The sequence below is a fragment of the Melozone crissalis genome, unplaced genomic scaffold, assembly GCF_028551555.1.
Source record: "Melozone crissalis strain CALT ecotype California unplaced genomic scaffold, PUWL_Pcris_2 ptg000322l_1, whole genome shotgun sequence".
Taxonomy (NCBI): Eukaryota; Metazoa; Chordata; class Aves; order Passeriformes; family Passerellidae; genus Melozone; species Melozone crissalis.
Window position 1 is genome coordinate 31,824 of NW_026536073.1, and position 18,225 is coordinate 50,048.

Below are 18,225 nucleotides of genomic sequence, written 5' to 3' on the forward strand. Positions count from 1 at the left end.
ACAGTGGGGCCGGGCAGTGTCCTGAATTCTGGCTGGACAGTGGGGCCGGGCAGTGTCCTGAATTCTGGCTGGACACTGGGGCCGGGCAGTGTCCTGAATTCTGGCTGGACACTGGGGCCGGGCAGTGTCCCACGTTCCGTCCCGGAGCCGGGGCCAGCCTCGGTTTCCCGAGGCTCCGAGGGGCACCAGCCCCGGGTCGTGCCCTGGGAGAGTCCCCAGCCCAGCCGGGCTCCCGGGGACACGGGGATGAGCCGGGAACGAGCCGGGATGAGTTTGGCAATGTGCTGGGAACGAGCCGGGCTGAGGCTGGAGCTCGGTGCGGTGCCGGTGCCGCAGTGTCCTTGCAGGGAAGGATTTCTGGTGCAGAGCCCGGCCCGGCTTCTGCCTGCTCCCTGCGAGGGGTGCACGGGCCCGGGGTGGCTCTGGGTTCAGGATGACATTGAGCAGGTTGGCCCTGGGTTCAGGGTGGCACTGGCCCCAGGTGACACTGGCCCCAGGTGACACTGGCCCAAGGTGGCTCGGCCAGGTTTGGGCTGAGCCAGGCTCGGGCTGGACCAGGCTCAGTTGGGCTGAGCCAGGCTCAGCATTCCTGGTGCTCCTGGGCTCAGGGGGAGCACAAAGCTGCTCTGAACCGAAGCTGGAGCCTGCGCCCGGCTCAGAGCTGGGCCTGGGCTGGGTTTCTCTCGGGAGCTGCAAATCCTGCGTGCTGTTTGTCCCCAGACCCCTCCGAAATGGGGCTGTGGCTGCCTGGCCAGGCCGGGAGGGTCTCGGAGCGCAGCCGGAGCTGCCAAACCCACAGAAATGGGGCTGTGGCTGCCTGGCCAGGCCGGGAGGGTCTCGGAGCGCAGCCGGAGCTGCCGAACCCACAGAAATGGGGCTGTGGCTGCCTGGCCAGCCGGGAGGGTCTCGGAGCGCAGCCGGAGCTGCCGAACCCTCGGCTCAGAGCTTTTCCTCCCCCTCGCCAGCCCTGGGTGTTTTCCTGGCAAGTGCAATATTTCCCGGCGTTAAACCCAGCGTTTTGGAGTCAAGGCTGTTTGGTTTCGAAGCCTGCTGCTCTGAGACAACCGTAAATCCTTTTTATTTTACTGTGAGAACAAATCACCGATTGCTGGGAGCGGCAGCAGCGCTGACAAAGAGCTCGTTATCGGCATCGCGGATATCCCGGCATCAGCAGGGCTGGCGCTGGGGGGAAGGATTTATCCAGCCTCAAAAACCTGCCTGGCTCGCAGGATTTTCTGTAAACTCCGTGTCCAGAGCCCAGCCAAGCTGTCACTGCGCGGTTTAGAGCCCAGTCTGAGGGAGGAATGGGGAATTTGCCGGGGCTCGGTCCCTTCCCCGGGGCTCGGTCCCTTCCCCGCGGTGGTGCCGCGGCTGCAGGAGGGACCGGCGGCTCTCAAACACCCAAACGATCGGCGCTGGGCTCCCGAGCCGCGGCCCCGCTCGCCGCCAGCCCCAAATCCGCCCTTTTTCCTCCCAAGGATGCTTTGTTGGCTGCGGAGGCCGCTCCGCCCCTCTGCGGCAGCCGCGGGATCCATGCGGCAGCGGGAGCGCTGGGGACACTGGGGATACCAGGGATACCGGGAATACTGGGAGCACTGGGAATACTGGGTCAAAAAGCCCGTTGAATTCCTGTGTTTCCACAGAAACATGTGGGGCTTTCACTCGGGTGGTTTTTACTTTCGGGGTTTTTCATTGCTGACGTTGTCGCCCTCAGTTTCTCGCTGCTGTGTGTGAGAGCCTGTCTTGGGGTCGGGTTTGGGGTCTGTAAAGGGGTTCGGGGTCCATAAAGGGGTTCAGGGTCCATAAAGGGGGTTCGAGGTCCAAGAGGGGGGTTTGGGGTCAGTAAAGGGCTTTAGGATCCACAAAGGGGGTTCAGTGTCCATAAAGTGCTTTAGGATCCACAAAGGGGGCTGAAGTGCAGCAGGAGTGGGGCGGGCGCTCGGGGTTGGCTCTGCATCCTCCCATCCGCACAAAGGGCAGGGGATGGGGGCTCAGCAGAGGAGCCAAAGCCGCATTTGGGGTTTTTCCTAAGGACCAGAGCTGGGCCGGGCTCCAGCGCTGCCCCGGGCTGGGCTTTGGCCCTCGGTGCTGCCCAAAGCCCCCAGCCCCAGCGCCGCTCTAACAAACACTGCTCGGTGCTCCAGCCCCAATCCTGCCCAAAGCCCCGATCCTGCCCAAAGCCCCCAGCCCCAGCGCCGCTCTAACAAACACTGCTCGATGCTCCAGCCCTGATCCTGCCCAAAGCCCCCAGCCCCAGCGCCGCTCTAACAAACACTGCTCGATGCTGGAGCACCGATCCTGCCCAAAGCCCCGATCCTGCCCAAAGCCCCCAGCCCCAGCGCCGCTTTAGCACCAACACCTGCTCGGTGCTCCAGCACCGCGGCTGCCCTGCCCGCGCCCGGCCCAGCTGCTCCGCTCGAGCGGTTTTCTTTTTTTTAATTTTTATATGCCGGATTAAAACAATAAAAACATTACAGTCCTAAAATCCCCGCAGGGAATAGAGATGCAGACAATAAAGATTTGTGCGAGAGGAGCTGGGCTGGCTGGGGGGGTTTGCAGCAGCACGCACGGAGCCGGGAGGGGTTTGGGGTGTTTATCTGGGGGTGTTTGTGAACGGGAATGTCTGCGAGTCACCCGGCGGTGATCCCGGTGCCGGGGATTCGGGAATGAGCCTTTCCCAGTGCCGGGAATTCGGGGTGAGCCTTTCCTGGTGCTGGGAATTCGGGATGAGCCTTTCCCTGTGTCCGGCAGTGCTCAGAATTCGGGAATGAGCCTTTCCCTGCAGTGCCGGGAATTCGGGATGAGCCTTTCCCTGTGTCCGGCAGTGCTCAGAATTCGGGAATGAGCCTTTCCCGGTGCCCTGCAGTTCCCTCGGCCCCTGAGCTCTCCCTGCCCTGCAGCACCCCTGCAGTTCCTCCTGCCCAGCCTGGGTGTCAGAGCTCCCATCTGCCGAGCTCCAGAGCACAATTCCAGCGCTCCCTGCCCAGCCTGGGTGTGCAGCTCCCACCCCGAGCACAATTCCAATGCTCCAGAGCCCAATTCCAGCGCTCCAGAGCACAATTCCAGCGCTCCAGAGCCCAATTCCCATGCTCCCTGCCCATCTGCAGAGCTCCCGAGCCCAATTCCAGCGCTCCCTGCCCAGCCTGGGTGTGCAGCTCCCACCCCGAGCGCAATTCCGGCGCTCCCGAGCGCAGTTCCAGCGCTCCTGCGAGGTTTCGCTGCCTGCAGCCCGAGCGGGGGCAGGACGGGCGGCTCAGGCTCCCCAGGGAGGGCTCTGCCGGCCTTGGCTTCGTGTTTGCGCACGGCTGCACCGGCAGCTGCTCGCCGAGGCGCGGGGGAAGCTGCGGGGAGGGCTCGGGGCTGCGGCTGCTGCAGCAGGGAGGGCTCGGGGCGGCCGGGACGTGACCGGGGAGCCGAGAGCAGCCGGGAGGGAATGGTGTGGGAGCGGGTCAGGGTTTGCTGAAACAAACAACTGTGGGCTCAAACCTCCCGGTGGGGGAATGGAGAAAGGCTAGGGAAACCGGGAACACCCAGCACCTCCTGAAAATAGACAGTTCTGGGGAATAACGAGGGGTCGGGGAGCTGAACCGTAAATCTGCGGGGAGAGGAGGTCACCGAGAGCCTGGAAAGGCGAGGAAAGCCTGGAACACCCAGCGCCTCCTGAGCACAGACGGTTTTGGGGAATAAAGAGGGAATAAAGGGGGGTCGGGGGGCTGCAGGATGGAGCGGTGTGCCACAGGAACCGTGAATCTGCGGGGAGAGGAGGTCACCGAGAGCCTCATCAGGGAGGCAGCAGCAGCTCCGCGGTAATGGCCCATAAATCCCCGCTCCGCAGAACAGGTGGCTCTTCCGAGAGGCAAAGGAGCGAGCGCGGGGGTTTGGTGCTGCTGCTGCTGCTGCTGCTCTGGTGCTGCTGCCGATCTCCTTTCTAAAGCTTTAATTACCGCAGTGCTGAGGCTCCGGGCCCGGAATGCGGCAGGGAGGGAGGGAAGGGAGCTGCGGGATGGCCAGAATAGCCAGGGAAAGGCACAAAAACGAGGGTTTACACAGGAAAAGGCACAAAAACAAGGGTTTACACAGGAAAAGGCACAAAAACAAGGGTTTACGCAGGAAAAGGCACAAAAACGAGGGTTTACGCAGGAACGGAGGCACCAAAACAATGGTTTATACAGGAACGGAGGCACAAAAGTGAGGGTTTACACAGGAATGGAGGCACAAAAATGAGGTTTTATACAGGAATGGAGGCACAAAAATGAGGGTTTACACAGGAATGGAGGCACAAAAATGAGGGTTTACACAGGAATGGAGGCACAAAAATGAGAGTTCATACAGGAATGGAGGCACAAAAATGAGGTTTTATACAGGAATGGAGGCACAAAAATGAGGTTTACACAGGAACGGAGGCACCAAAACAATGGTTTACACAGGAATGGAGGCACAAAAATGAGGTTTACACAGGAACGGAGGCACCAAAACAATGGTTTACACAGGAATGGAGGCACAAAAATGAGAGTTCATACAGGAATGGAGGCACAAAAGTGAGGTTTTATACAGGAATGGAGGCACAAAAATGAGGTTTATACAGGAATGGAGGCACAAAAATGAGAGTTCATACAGGAAAGGAGGCACAAAAATGAGGGTTTATACAGGAATGGAGGAGCAAAAGTGAGGTTTTATACAGGAATGGAGGCTCCTTTAGAGGGCACAAACCCCAAAGCCGTGAGTGACTGGAATTCTCTTTGTGTCTGACCCGCTGCCCTTCCCAGGCAGCTGCTGCTGTGCTGCAGCTTCCCCAGGAGATAAATCCCCGCACAAATCCCCACACAAACCCTTTCCGGGCGATAAAGCCGTCAGCAGCGGCGGCTGCGTGCTGGGAATGGGTGGGCGCGTTCCCAATGTCGCTCTCAATTGAAGGAAATCGCCGTCGCAGGGCCCTGAAAGGCTCAATGGGGCCGGGGCTGCTCGGGGGGCTCGGGGAGGGTCCCTGAAAGGCTCAATGGGGCCGGGGCTGCTCCGGGGGCTCGGGGAGGGTCCCTGAAAGGCTGAATGGGGCCGGGGCTGCTCCGGGGGCTCGGGGAGGGTCCCAGGGTCGGGGCACGGCCGGGCCCCTCGGAGCCCAGTCTGGGTTAGGGGCTCGTTTGGGGGCATGGAGCCCGGTCTGGGTTAGGGATTGTTTGGGTAAGGGTTTGTTTTGGGGTTGTGGAGCCACGTTTGGGTTAGGGTTTGTTTTAGGGTTACAGAGCTGATATTTGGGTTAGGGTTTGTTTTGGGGCCATGGCATTTGGGTTAGGGTTTGTTTTAGGGTCGCAGAGCCCACGTTTGGGTTAGGGTTTGTCTGGGTTAGGGTTTGTTTGGCTTAGGGTTTGTTTTGGCGTCGTCATTTGGGTTAAGATTTATTTTGGGGTCGTGGAGCCGACGCTTTGGGGAGGGGGCCGTGAGTGCTTTGGGGAGGGGGCCATGAGTGCTTTGGGGAGGGGGCCGTGAGTGCCGTGGGAAGGGGCCGTGAGTGCCGTGGGAAGGGCCATGGCTGCCTTTGTTACCGGCCCGTGGCTGCCTTTGTTCCCCGCCCGGTTCCGTGCGCGGCCCCGCAGCCGCCGGGGCTCTGGGGGTTCGGAGCCCCCTCCCGGTGCCGGGGCCCTGCGCACCCGCCCGGGATCCCCGGCTCCCCCAGGGTCCCCCGGAGCCCCCTCCCGGTGCCGGCGCTGTCCGCCCGCGGCCCCGCGATTCACACCGAGCGGCTCCCGGGGGACGCGGGCCCGGCTCCGGCCCGGCTCCGCCCGGTGCGCCCCGCGGGGCCGCTCCCCCGGGCTCCGGGCTGCCGTAATTAACGACCGGCCGGGAATCTGTTAATCAGTTAATCTGCTAATCACCGCGCTCGGGCGGACGGGAGAGCGGCGCCTCAGAGCGCTCCGCCGGGCTCGGGCAGCGCGGCGTGCCCGCGGGGTTTGGGGGACACAAAAAACCCCAGTCCCGAAGGGTTTTGGAGATTTAAAAAATCCCGTCCCGCGGGGCTTGGGGTACACGACCCCAATCCCGAAGGGTTTTGGGGGTTTAAAAAATCCCATCCCGCGGGGATTTGGGGTACAAAAAAACCCAATCCGTGAGGTTTTGGGGGTACAAAATCCCCATCCCGCGGGGTTTTGGGGATTTAAAAAACCCATCCAGTGGGGTTTTGGGGATTTAAAAAATCCCATCGCGCGGGGTTTTGGGGATTTAAAAAAACCCAATCCGCGGGGTTTGGGGGATTTATAAACCCCATCTCGCGAGGTTTTGGGGGTCCGCTCCGTGGGGCCGGCTGTGCCCAGCTGTGCCCAGGTGTGCCCAGCTGTGCGAACCACGGCGCTGCTCCTGCCCAGGTGCTCCCCGGCCCAGCCCGTCCATCTGCTCCTTCCCAGAGCCCGGAGGTTCCCTGGGTTTGGTGCGAGGGGTCCCTCGGCATCGCCCCGTGCCCCGTCCCGGCTCCGCTCCCCGTGCCCGGCTCTGCCCGGGGCGATGCCGCCGAAACTCAAGGGGAAAATGAGAAGGGAGAAGGGCGCGGGTGCGGAGCGGGCGGAGGATTCGCCCCCGACGTCCTTGGCTCCTCACGCACCGAGCCAGATGCTTCCTCCCCCTGCCCAACACCTGCATCCAGGGGGGGGCCGTGCCGGAGGAGCCCTTGGGGATGAGCCAAGCCATAGAAATGTAAATTAAATTATTTACCTCCTCCCCGTTAAACGCTCTGCCCTTCTGGCCAAGGAGGATGGCGGTGGGATGGGGTGGGCTCCGGAACCCGCTCGGCTCTTTGTGGGGAAATTGCGGGGAACTTTGGGCAGTAACCTACCGAAAAAAAGGAAAAAAAATATTTGAACTAACAGGGGAAAAAAGGGGAAAAATCTCAATTGCGGTGCTTTGCACAATGCTCCGTGGGGCTGCTGGGCCGGGGATTCCTCACCCAGCGCTGCCCACAGCGTGATTATTATTGTTATTCCTCCCTTTTATTTTCCGCACAAGGAAGGACCCGGCATCAATCACGGGGCAGGAGAGAGCAGCGTTTTAAAGGGAAAGGCAGAGACACAGCAGCGTCCCTGGAGCCGCCAGCGCCAAAATCGCCATTTCAGGGTTTAAATCTCGCTGCGGTTTTAGCTGAAGGGCAGCTGCAGGGCGGGAATGGCTCCAAATGCACCCCGGGCTCCTGCCGTGGAGCCGCTGGAGCCTTCCCGCTCTCCACGGAGCCGGCTCTTCCTCCCCTCCCGCTTTTCCCCGGGCTGCGGAACGCGGCCCCGCCGTGCAGCCCGAGCTCTCCCCGCGCCTTTCCCGGCCTGGTTTTCCTTCCTGAGCTGCTCCTTCCCAGCCTTCCTCCCTCCTCCTCCTCCTGCTCCTCCATCCCCCGGCAGCACCGGGAGCGGAGCCGCTTCCCGTCCCTGCTCCGGCCGTGGGCAGCGGCCCCGAGCACCCCCGGCCCCCAAATGGGAGCCTCTGTGGGCGCTGGCACGGGTCGGTTTGGAGAAGGCAGACGGACAGACGGCTCCGTTTGTCCTTGGGTGGTTGGGTCCCTTTGGAAAAGGCAGACGGACAGACGGCTCCGTTTGTCCGTGCGGGGCTGGGCTGTGCCGAGCCGAGCGTGTGCGCGGCGCTGGCCCCGCACCGACACCTCCTTCCCTGCCGGTGGAACCGGGCTCGGTGAATGCCGAGCTCCTTCCCTGCCGGTGCAACGGGGCTCGGTCATTGCCGTGAATCACCGCGATCGGGGCACTTGGGGCACATTAGCGAATTAATTCATTAATCCGAGCGGCCGGGGAGGAGGGAATTACCGGGCATTGCTCAGCTGGGAGATGGGAGATGGAGCCGGGGTCACGGCACACCCGGGACAGGCACCGGGGCCCCCTTGCCCGTGGGGTCACCCTGACCCCACCGTGCGCCCGTGCCCGGTGAGCAGGGAATGGCAATGAGCTGGGAACGCGTCCGCAGCCGGGAATGAGCAGGGCACGTCTGTGCAGCCCCAAATGCAGAGGGTGGCGGCGTTTCCAGGCGGTGACTTTGAGCTCGGCCCGTGCTCGCCCTGCATCGTTTCCCTCCCGCTCCGCAGTGCAGCCTCCGCTGCCGCCGCCTGCTGTCCCTCCGTGCCCGGGCGCGCCAGGGCCGTGTCCCCAAGGGCACGGCGGCCCCGGCGCTGTCACCAGGGCGGCCCCAGGGCTGTGATCACAGTGGCTTCAGCCGTGTCACCATGGTGGCTTCAGCCCTGTGGCCGCGGTGGCTCCAGTGCTGTCTCCACAGTGGCCCCAGCGCTGTCACCGCGGTGGTGGCCCCAGCCGTGTCACCATGGCGGCCCCATCCCCGTGGCCAGGGTGGCTCCAGTGTTGTCACCAGGGTGGCCCCAGCGCTGTCACCGTGGCAGTGTCACCCTGTCACCCATCCCCGTGGCCAGGGTGGCTCCAGTGCCGAGTCACGCTGGGAGCAGGGCTCGGCCTCCCCGCGCCGCTGACAGCTCGTTAATTTATCCCGTTAATTCCGCTCTGCCGAGCCCGGTACCGCCGGGTTACACCGGGAATTGCGGCCCGGTACCATCAGTGTTCCACTGGGAACTGCGGCGCGGTACCGCCGGGTTACACCGGGAGCTGCGGCCCGGTACCGCCGGGTTACACCGGGAGCTGCGGCCCGGTACCGCCGGGTTACACCGGGAGCTGCAGCCCGGTACCGCCGGGTTACACCGGGAATTGCGGCCCGGTACCATCAGTGTTCCACTGGGAACTGCGGCCCGGTACCGCCGGGTTACACCGGGAGCTGCAGCCCGGTACCGCCGGGTTACACCGGGAATTGCGGCCCGGTACCATCAGTGTTCCACTGGGAACTGCGGCCCGGTACCGCCGGGTTACACCGGGAGCTGCGGCCCGGTACCATCAGTGTTCCACTGGGAGCTGCGGCCCGGTACCGCCGGGTTACACCGGGAGCTGCGGCCCGGTACCGCCGGTGCCGGGCTCGGAGCGAGGTCAGACCCTGCCCCGGCTCCCCCATCCTCCGTTCCCCCGCACACGCCCGGCTCTCGGAAGGCAGGAAAGCCCCGAGCAGCCAGGCGAGCCCTTGTCGGAGCCCTTCACAAATCCCTCCCGCATTGTGTGTGCGCTACACGCGGCTCGGGACGGCTCAGAACGGCTCAGAACGGCTCGGGACGGCTCGGAACCAGCGCGTCCATCCCGGAGCTGTCACAGCCCGGGGGCACCGCGGTTCGTCCCGCCCGGCCCGGCTCGGTTCCGTCCATTTTCCGTGCGGAAAACGCCGAATTTGGGGCTGCGGGAAAGCCCGAGGGCCGCTGGCAGCGCTCGCCCTGCTGCTGTCCCTCGCCCCAAAGACTTTACAGCCAACATCTTCTTTTTAATTCCGACACCCGCAAAATAGCAGCTGAAATAACCCTGCTGCATGTCAGCTGCTGATGGAAGGAGATTAAATATTAAAGCCAGCGCTGCGGCTTTAACTCATTCCATTTTCCCCCTCGTTCCCCCCCTGCTCTGCCCCTCTGCTCCCCCTCTCTGTGTAAAACGACATGATTTAGAGCCCGAGCGCCAGACTCAGCCTCTGGCTCTCGGCGTTTGGAAATGCGTGCGGGAAGATATATTGTGTCTGTGAGCGTTTCTGCGCAGGGAAGGAGAGAGCTCCCGAGCCGCGAGCCCACATAAAGATGTTAAATAGAGCTGTAACGCGCGCCCGGCGCACCCAAAGTGCCGGGGAAAAAAAAAAAAATTAGGGAAAAAAAATAAAAAATCCGGCAATGAAGGAAAATGAAAGATTAAAATAAACCTGGCGTTGGCGAGGCCGGGCTGGGGCTGCTGGGGGAGACGCGACCCCGCGCTGCGCCTCCCGCGCTTCCCTCCCTGGCCCAAAAATCACATTTATTCAGCGTAAAGCGGAGCGGGAGAATTGGGGGTTTTCTTCTTTTTCATTTCCCCCACCCCCGTCTCAGGTGCTCGGGTTTCCGACGCCGCCCGCCTGCTCAGTATTCAGATATTCGTCCCAGCCCCGCACAAAAGCCGGGTTCGTTTCCCTCCCTTCGCCCCATCCCAGCCGAATTCCATAAACCCCGGGGATTTTGGGGCCAAAACCACGGAGAAACGTGGGTGTCCCTTCCCCTGCAGGGCCCCTCAGCAGGGCGATTCCCGAATTCCTGAATTCCCGAATTCCTGAATTCCCGAATTATTGAATTCCCGCATTGCCCCGCTCCGGCTCCTTTGTTCGGAGGTTTCGGGATCTGTGAGAGCTGCTCGGACAAAAAGCGTGCGTGGGAGGCTGGGGCAGAGCAGCGGGGAGGGAAACAAGCCCGGATCAGGCAGATTTTGGCCGAGCTGCCGAGAATTTGATTTGGGGTTTATTTAGGGTTGGGTTACAGAACAGAGCCGGGGGAGATGGAGGGGGCTCAGTCTGAGCCTGGCAAAAACCTCCTGGCGCTTCTGCCGCCGGCTCCGATTTCCCTGGATCTGAGCCCAAATCGCGGGCGGCCGGCAGAGCACCTGGAGAGCTCTGGAGGACGCGCAGTGTGCGTGTGTGACCCCGCGTCCTTGAGCCCGGGGACAGGGGCTGGCTGTCCCCAGGGCCGGGTGTCCCCGGGTCGGGGTGTCCCAAGGTCTGGGTGTCCCCGGGTCTGGGTGTCCCCAGGGCTGGGTGTCCCCAGGGCTGGGTGTCCCCGGGTCTGGGTGTCCCCGGGTCTGGGTGTCCCAAGGTCTGGGTGTCCCCGGGTCTGGGTGTCCCCAGGGCTGGGTGTCCCCGGGTCTGGGTGTCCCAAGGTCTGGGTGTCCCCAGGGCTGGGTGTCCCCAGGGCTGGGTGTCCCAAGGTCTGGGTGTCTCCAGGGCTGGGTGTCCCAAGGTCTGGGTGTCCCCAGGGCTGGCTGTCCCCAGGGCTGGCTGTCCCCGGGTCGGGGTGTCCCCGGGTCTGGGTGTCCCCAGGGCCGGGTGTCCCAAGGTCTGGGTGTCCCCGGGTCGGGGTGTCCCCGGGTCTGGGTGTCCCAAGGTCTGGGTGTCCCCGGGTCTGGGTGTCCCCAGGGCCGGGTGTCCCAAGGTCTGGGTGTCCCAAGGTCTGGGTGTCCCCGGGTCTGGGTGTCCCCAGGGCTGGGTGTCCCAAGGTCTGGGTGTCTCCAGGGCTGGGTGTCCCCAGGGCCGGGTGTCCCAAGGTCTGGGTGTCCCCAGGGCTGGGTGTCCCAAGGTCTGGGTGTCTCCAGGGCTGGGTGTCCCCAGGGCCGGGTGTCCCAAGGTCTGGGTGTCTCCAGGGCTGGGTGTCCCAAGGTCTGGGTGTCTCCAGGGCTGGGTGTCCCCTGCCATCAAGGGGCAGGATTGTCCCCTGCCACCGAGGGATTGTCCCCTGCCACCGAGGGATTGTCTCCTGTCACCAAGGGATTGTCCCCCCTGTGCTCAGATTTATTTGCTCGAAGAGCAGAGCCATAAATAAAGCCGTGGACAGGTGTCCCAGTGGGGCAGCCCCACAGGAGCAGGTGGCTCTGGGTGGGACTGGGATGCCCGAGAGGGAGGGAAGGGGAAAGGGCAGGAATGAATGTGCTGCTGTTCTGCTGCTGTTCTGCTGCTTTGCTGCCGCTGCAGCGTTCGTTCCGTGCCCTGCTGCTTTGCTGCTGCTTTGCTGCCGCTGCAGCGTTGGTTGCGTGCCCTGCTGTTCTGCTGCTGTTCTGCTGCTGCCGCTGCAGCGTTCGTTCCGTGCCCTGCTGCTTTGCTGCTGCTTTGCTGCTGCCGCTGCAGCGTTTGTTCCCGTGCCCTGCTGCTTTGCTGCCGCTGCTTTGCTGCCGCTGCAGCGTTGGTTGCGTGCCCGGGGCGCTGCGGCCGGGCCGTTCCTTTGTCGCAGTCTATTAGGAGAGCTGCAATCCATCCCGAGCTTTATGGGGCTGTGCCTTAACCCCGTTCATGCCGAGCCGAGCTCCCCCGCTCAGCCTGTGTCTGCCTCTGCAGCCCCACAGCCGGCCCCACAGCGTGCCCCACACAGCGAGACCCACAGCCGGCCCCACAGCCTGCCCCACACAGCGAGACCCACAGCCTGCCCCACAGCCGGCCCCACACAGCGAGACCCACAGCCGGCCCCACAGCCTGCCCCACAGCCGGCCCCACAGCCTGCCCCACAGCCTGCCCCACACAGCGAGACCCACAGCCGGCCCCACAGCCTGCCCCACAGCCGGCCCCACAGCCTGCCCCACAGCCTGCCCCACACAGCGAGACCCACAGCCGGCCCCACAGCCTGCCCCACAGCCGGCCCCACAGCCGGCCCCACACAGCGAGACCCACAGCCTGCCCCACACAGCGAGACCCACAGCCGGCCCCACAGCCTGCCCCACACAGCGAGACCCACAGCCTGCCCCACACAGCCTGCCCCACAGCCGGCCCCACAGCCTGCCCCACACAGCGAGACCCACAGCCGGCCCCACAGCCTGCCCCACACAGCCTGCCCCACAGCCGGCCCCACAGCCTGCCCCACACAGCGAGACCCACAGCTGGCCCCACAGCCGGCCCCACAGCCTGCCCCACACAGCGAGACCCACAGCCGGCCCCACAGCCAAATTCGCCTCTTCCTCAGCCAGCAACAGAGTGGGAATTTTGGGGTTCAGAATTTCATTGCGTTTACCCCTAACCCTTACCCTGCTCCCACACCCTGTCCCCCTCTGTCCCTTTCCCCCGCCCCAGATCCCCCCTCCATCAGCCCCTCTCTCTCTCCCCGCGCACTCAGCACAGACAGCCCATGACCCCGAGCGCTGATCGCCCGTTCTGTGCCCGTTGTGTGCCCGTTGTGTGCCCATACCCCGAGCGCTGATCGCCCGTTGTGTGCCCGTTGTGTGCCCGTTGTGTGCCCATACCCCGAGCGCTGATCGCCCGTTGTGTGCCCGTTGTGTGCCCGTTGTGTGCCCATACCCCGAGCGCTGATCGCCCGTTGTGTGCCCGTTGTGTGCCCGTTGTGTGCCCATACCCCGAGCGCTGATCGCCCGTTGTGTGCCCGTTCTGTGCCCATACCCCGAGCGCTGATCGCCCGTTGTGTGCCCGTTCTGTGCCCGTTGTGTGCCCGTTCTGTGCCCATACCCCGAGCGCTGATCGCCCGTTGTGTGCCCGTTCTGTGCCCATACCCTGAGCGCTGATTGCTCGTTCTGTGCCCGTTGTGTGCCCGTTGTGTGCCCATACCCCGAGCGCTGATCGCCCGTTGTGTGCCCATACCCTGAGTGCTGATTGCTCGTTCTGTGCCCATGGCCCCGAGCGTTTATTGCCCGTTCTGTGCCCATACCCCGAGCGCTGATCGCCGTTCTGTGCCCGCCCTGTGCCCGTTGTGTGCCCACACCCCGGAGCATTGATTGCCCGTCCTGTGCCCGTTCCCTTGCAGAGGTTCACCAACGAGGACCACCTGGCCGTGCACAAGCACAAGCACGAGCTGACGCTCAAGTTCGGCCCCGCTCGCACCGACTCCGTCATCATCGCAGGTACGGCACAGCTGCGCCCCATAAACCCCCCTGATCTGCATTTCATCAGCCTGCCACGTCTTTCCTTTGTTTTTTATGGTGGTATCAGGTTTTGTGGGGTTTGGGTCTTTTTTTTTTAATTTTTTTTTTTTTTTAAGCTCTCGCCGTTTTTTATTAAAGGCTGGAGGATTTATGGCCAGAAGGGCTTCCACGTCTCTGCGTGTGCTCTGAGCACGATGAGCCAGCCCTGGCAGAGCAGCTTCCCCTCTCAGCCCAGGTGTCAGTTTTCCCCGAGCTTTTAGGAAGCTGCAGTTAATAAATTAAATAAATTAAATAAATTAAATAAATTAAAGCCCCACGAGCTCTGCAGAGCTCCCACAGCCTCTGTAAAATGGGGGAACCCAAACCCCACAAATCTCAGAGCAGAGACCCCAGGGTCCCTCCTGTCCCTCTGTGTCCCTGCTGGGTGACAGGGGGGACACCCTGGAGGGGTTTTGGGGAAAACGAAACAAAACAAAACGAAACAAAACAAAACGAAACAAAACAAAACAAAACAAATCAAATCTGCTGCAGCAACCTGGCACCTCCTTCCCCGCTCATCTCCAGCCCAGACCCGGGAATGGGAATTCGGGGAATGGGAATTCGGGGAATGGGAATTCAGCTGGGCTCCCGAGGGTTGGGGTGAGCTGTGCCTGTGGGCAGAATTCATTCCCAGGGGGAATTTCAGGATTTCTCTCCCTGGCAAAGCACGAGGGGATGAAACGCTTCAGGAGCACAAGGAGCAAGGTCACCCTGACACTCAGGGGCTGCTCTGGGGTAAAACACAGGAAAAACCCCAAACAAACCCAATTTATCCATGGCCAGATGAGGATCAGCTAAACCCCCCAAAAATCAATTTATCCATGGCTGGTACAGGACCAGCTAAACCCCCCAAAAATCAATTTATCCATGGCTGGTACAGGACCAGCTAAACCCCCCAAAAAATCAATTTATCCATGGCCAGTCTGCAACCAGAAACCCCCCCAAAAATCAATTTATCCATGATCAGTACAGGCCCAGCTAAACCCCCCAAAGCAGCGTGTCTGGCACAGACAGGGGGAGTGAGGGCTGTAAAACCCTGCTGGCTGTGAGCAGAGAGATCCGGGCCCGTTATTGCTGAAATTCCATCTATCCCAGGCTTTTCTGAGCCACCATTTTGTCTCTGGGATTTTTGGGACCATTTTGTCTTTGCGATTTTTTGGGGTAATTTTTTCTCTGGGATTTTTGGGACCATTTTGTCTCTGGGATTTTTCTTTACCATTTTGTCTCTGGGATTTTTTGGGACCGTTTTCTCTCTGGGATTTTTTGGGACCGTTTTCTCTCTGGGATTTTTGGGACCGTTTTGTCTCTGGGATTCAGAGCTGGCGCGGGGAGGGCAGGGAACATTCCCAGGGAATCGCTGTGGGGTTTGGATCTGGCACAGAGAGGAGCGATCCCAGGGAATCCCTTTGGGGCGGGAGGGACGGGAATGCCACAGCCAGGAACTGTCAGAAATCCTCAGAGTAATCCCCTTGTGATTATTCCCCTGAACCGCAGAGAACAAACCCAGCTCGCAGTGACTGTCCCCGTCCCCAGGGTGGCACCCACGGGCCCGGGGCTCCCCCTGAGGGACCGGGGTGCTAAAATGGGGATTTTTGGTTTTGCTCTCCCTGACCAATTCCCGGTGTTCCGACCCAGATCAGACCCCGACCCCGACGCGGTTCCTGAAGAACTGCGAGGAGGTGGGGCTGTTCAACGAGCTGGCCAGCTCCTTCGAGCACGAGTTCAAGAAAGCGGCCGAGGATGACGAGAAAAAGGCAAGAGGGGCACTGGGGGCACTGGGAGGGACTGGGGGCACTGGGGGCACTGGGAGGGACTGGGGGCACTGGGAGCACTGGGGGCACTGGGGGCACTGGGGGCACTGGGAGCACTGGGAGGGACTGGGGGCACTGGGAGGGACTGGGAGCACTGGGGGCACTGGGGGCACTGGGGGCACTGGGGGCACTGGGAGGGACTGGGGGCACTGGGAGCACTGGGGGCACTGGGGGCACTGGGGGCACTGGGAGCACTGGGAGGGACTGGGGGCACTGGGAGGGACTGGGAGCACTGGGGGCACTGGGGGCACTGGGGGCACTGGGAGGGACTGGGAGCACTGGGGGCACTGGGAGGGACTGGGAGCACTGAGAAGGACTGGGAGCACTGGGAGCACTGGGGGCACTGGGAGCACTGGGGGCACTGGGGGCACTGGGGGCACTGGGAGGGACTGGGAGCACTGAGAAGGACTGGGAGCACTGGGAGCACTGGGGGCACTGGGAGCACTGGGGGCACTGGGGGCACTGGGGGCACTGGGGGCACTGGGAGGGACTGGGAGGGACTGGGGGCACTGGGGGCACTGGGAGCACTGGGAGCACTGGGGGCACTGGGAGGGACTGGGGGCACTGGGAGGGACTGGGAGCACTGGGAGGGACTGGGGGCACTGGGGGCACTGGGGGCACTGGGGGCACTGGGGGCACTGGGAGCACTGGGGGCACTGGGGGCACTGGGAGCACTGGGGGCACTGGGGGCACTGGGAGGGACTGGGAGCACTGGGGGCACTGGGGGCACTGGGAGCACTGGGGGCACTGGGGGCACTGGGGGCATTGGGGGCACTGGGGGCACTGGGAGCACTGGGGGCACTGGGAGCACTGGGAGCACTGGGGGCACTGGGAGCACTGGGAGGGACTGGGAGCACTGGGAGCACTGGGGGCACTGGGGGCACTGGGAGCACTGGGAGCACTGGGAGCACTGGGGGCACTGGGGGCACTGGGAGCACTGGGGGCACTGGGAGCACTGGGAGCACTGGGGGCACTGGGGGCACTGGGGGCACTGGGGGCAGCTCCGGTGCGAGGCACGGCCCTGGCGGGATCTGCTGCCGTGTGGGGCCTTGGTGTGGGGCCTTGTTGGTGTCGCTCGGGTGACTTTGGCGCCGTTCCCACCGATCCTGGCCTGCCGAGAGCTGGCTTAATGGTTTATTATTCCTTTGGCTTTGCGCTTCGGAAGAAGGGGGGAAACTGAGAGGGGGAGAGCCCAAAATACCTGACCGGGAAGGAGCTGCAGAAACGGAGAGGGGGGGTATCCAAAATACCTGACCGGGAAGGAGCTGCAGAAACGGAGAGGGGGAGAGCCCAAAATGATGACAGGGAAGGAGCTGCCGGACCCCGGCTGGTGTCAGAACCCCCTCGGGGCCCAGGCCCGGCGGGATGGAGCCCGGCAGGGGCAGGCATGGATGGGGGGCCCCGGGGCTCCGTCGCGGCTCGGTGGGAAGGAGCAGATTCGCTAACAAAGAGCTCCGCGCTCCGCCGGCGCCATCGATCGCGGCTGCCCCCGCAGCCCGGCAGCGCCGGCGGCTGAAGGACGCGCGGAGCTCATCAGAAAGCGGCTAATTAAGGACATTTGCAGCCCCCGCCCCGCCGGGCGGGAGGGAGCGGCAGCAGATGCGCGCCGGGCGCGCAGCCTGGCACGCACATTTGCTAAATTGATGGATGGCCGCGCATACGCTCGCAGTCAGCGGCGCTGCTCGGAAATAAACTGCGGGAGCCGGGCCGCGTAAATCTTGCCGAGATGGGGAACGGAGGAATTCAGAATTAAAACTGAAACCTGCCTTCCCAGGCGCTCCCCCCCCCCCCCCCCGCCAATAACAGGCTCTTTAAACCGAAATTGATCTCTCTCATTGGTATGCGGCTGCGGCAAAGGCTCCTGCCCTTTGTTCTGGAGCGGGGAAGGGAGGCACGAACGGCCGGGAATGGGGACAGGAATGGGGGGCAGGAACGGGCAGGGATGGGGGGCAGGAACAGGCAGGGATGGGGACAGGAACGGGCAGGGATGGGGACAGGGGCAGGGAAACGGGAACAGGGGCAGGAAAATGGGAACAGGGGCAGGGAAACGGGAACAGGGGCAGGAAAATGGGGACAGGGGCAGGGAAACGGGAACAGGGGCAGGAAAATGGGGACAGGGGCAGGGAAACGGGAATAAGGGCAGGGAAATGGTGATTGCTGCGCCTACGGCAGGGCCGGGCTCGGGAAGGGCAGGGAAATGGGAATAAGGGCAGGTACGTGGGTATAAGGGCGGGTAGTTTGGTTATTGCTGCACCTACCGTGGGCAGACCCACCCCAGGAGCCACACAGGAGGCTGGAGCTGTGAGCCTTTGTGAAATAGCCCAAACCGAGGGGCTGGAGCTCCGAAATAGCCCAAACCGAGGGGCTGGAGCTGTGTCCCCCCCAAAAACACCCCAAAATGAGGGGCTGGATGGACGGATGGAGCAGGGATGGAGGGATGGAGCAGGGATGGAGGGATGGATGGACGGATGGATGGATGGACGGATGGAGCAGGGATGGATGGATGGATGGATGGATGGACGGATGGAGCAGGGATGGATGGATGGATGAATGGATGGATGGATGGATGGACAGATGGATGATGGATGGATGGATGATGGACGGATGGATGGAGCAGGGATGGAGGGATGGATGATGGATGGATGGATGGATGATGGACGGATGGATGGAGCAGGGATGGAGCAGGGATGGAGGGATGGATGATGGATGGATGGATGGATGATGGACGGATGGATGGAGCAGGGATGGAGGGATGGATGATGGACGGATGGATGGAGCAGGGATGGAGGGATGGATGATGGACGGATGGATGGAGCAGGGATGGAGGGATGGATGATGGATGGATGGATGGATGATGGACGGATGGATGGAGCAGGGATGGAGCAGGGATGGAGGGATGGATGGAGGGATGGATGATGGACGGATGG

The 18,225-nt window shown here is 62.7% G+C and overlaps 1 protein-coding gene across 1 annotated transcript in view; it reads left to right on the forward strand.

Annotated features, from left to right (window-relative positions):
- LOC128949881 (cyclic AMP-dependent transcription factor ATF-7-like) overlaps nucleotides 1–18,225 on the forward strand; it is a 51,303-nt gene that overhangs the window by 20,187 nt on the left and 12,891 nt on the right. The window contains exons 3-4 of the mRNA XM_054294753.1: nucleotides 13,331–13,427; nucleotides 15,123–15,241. Coding sequence (XP_054150728.1) covers nucleotides 13,331–13,427; nucleotides 15,123–15,241 — 216 coding nt within the window. The remainder of the gene's footprint in view (nucleotides 1–13,330; nucleotides 13,428–15,122; nucleotides 15,242–18,225) is intronic.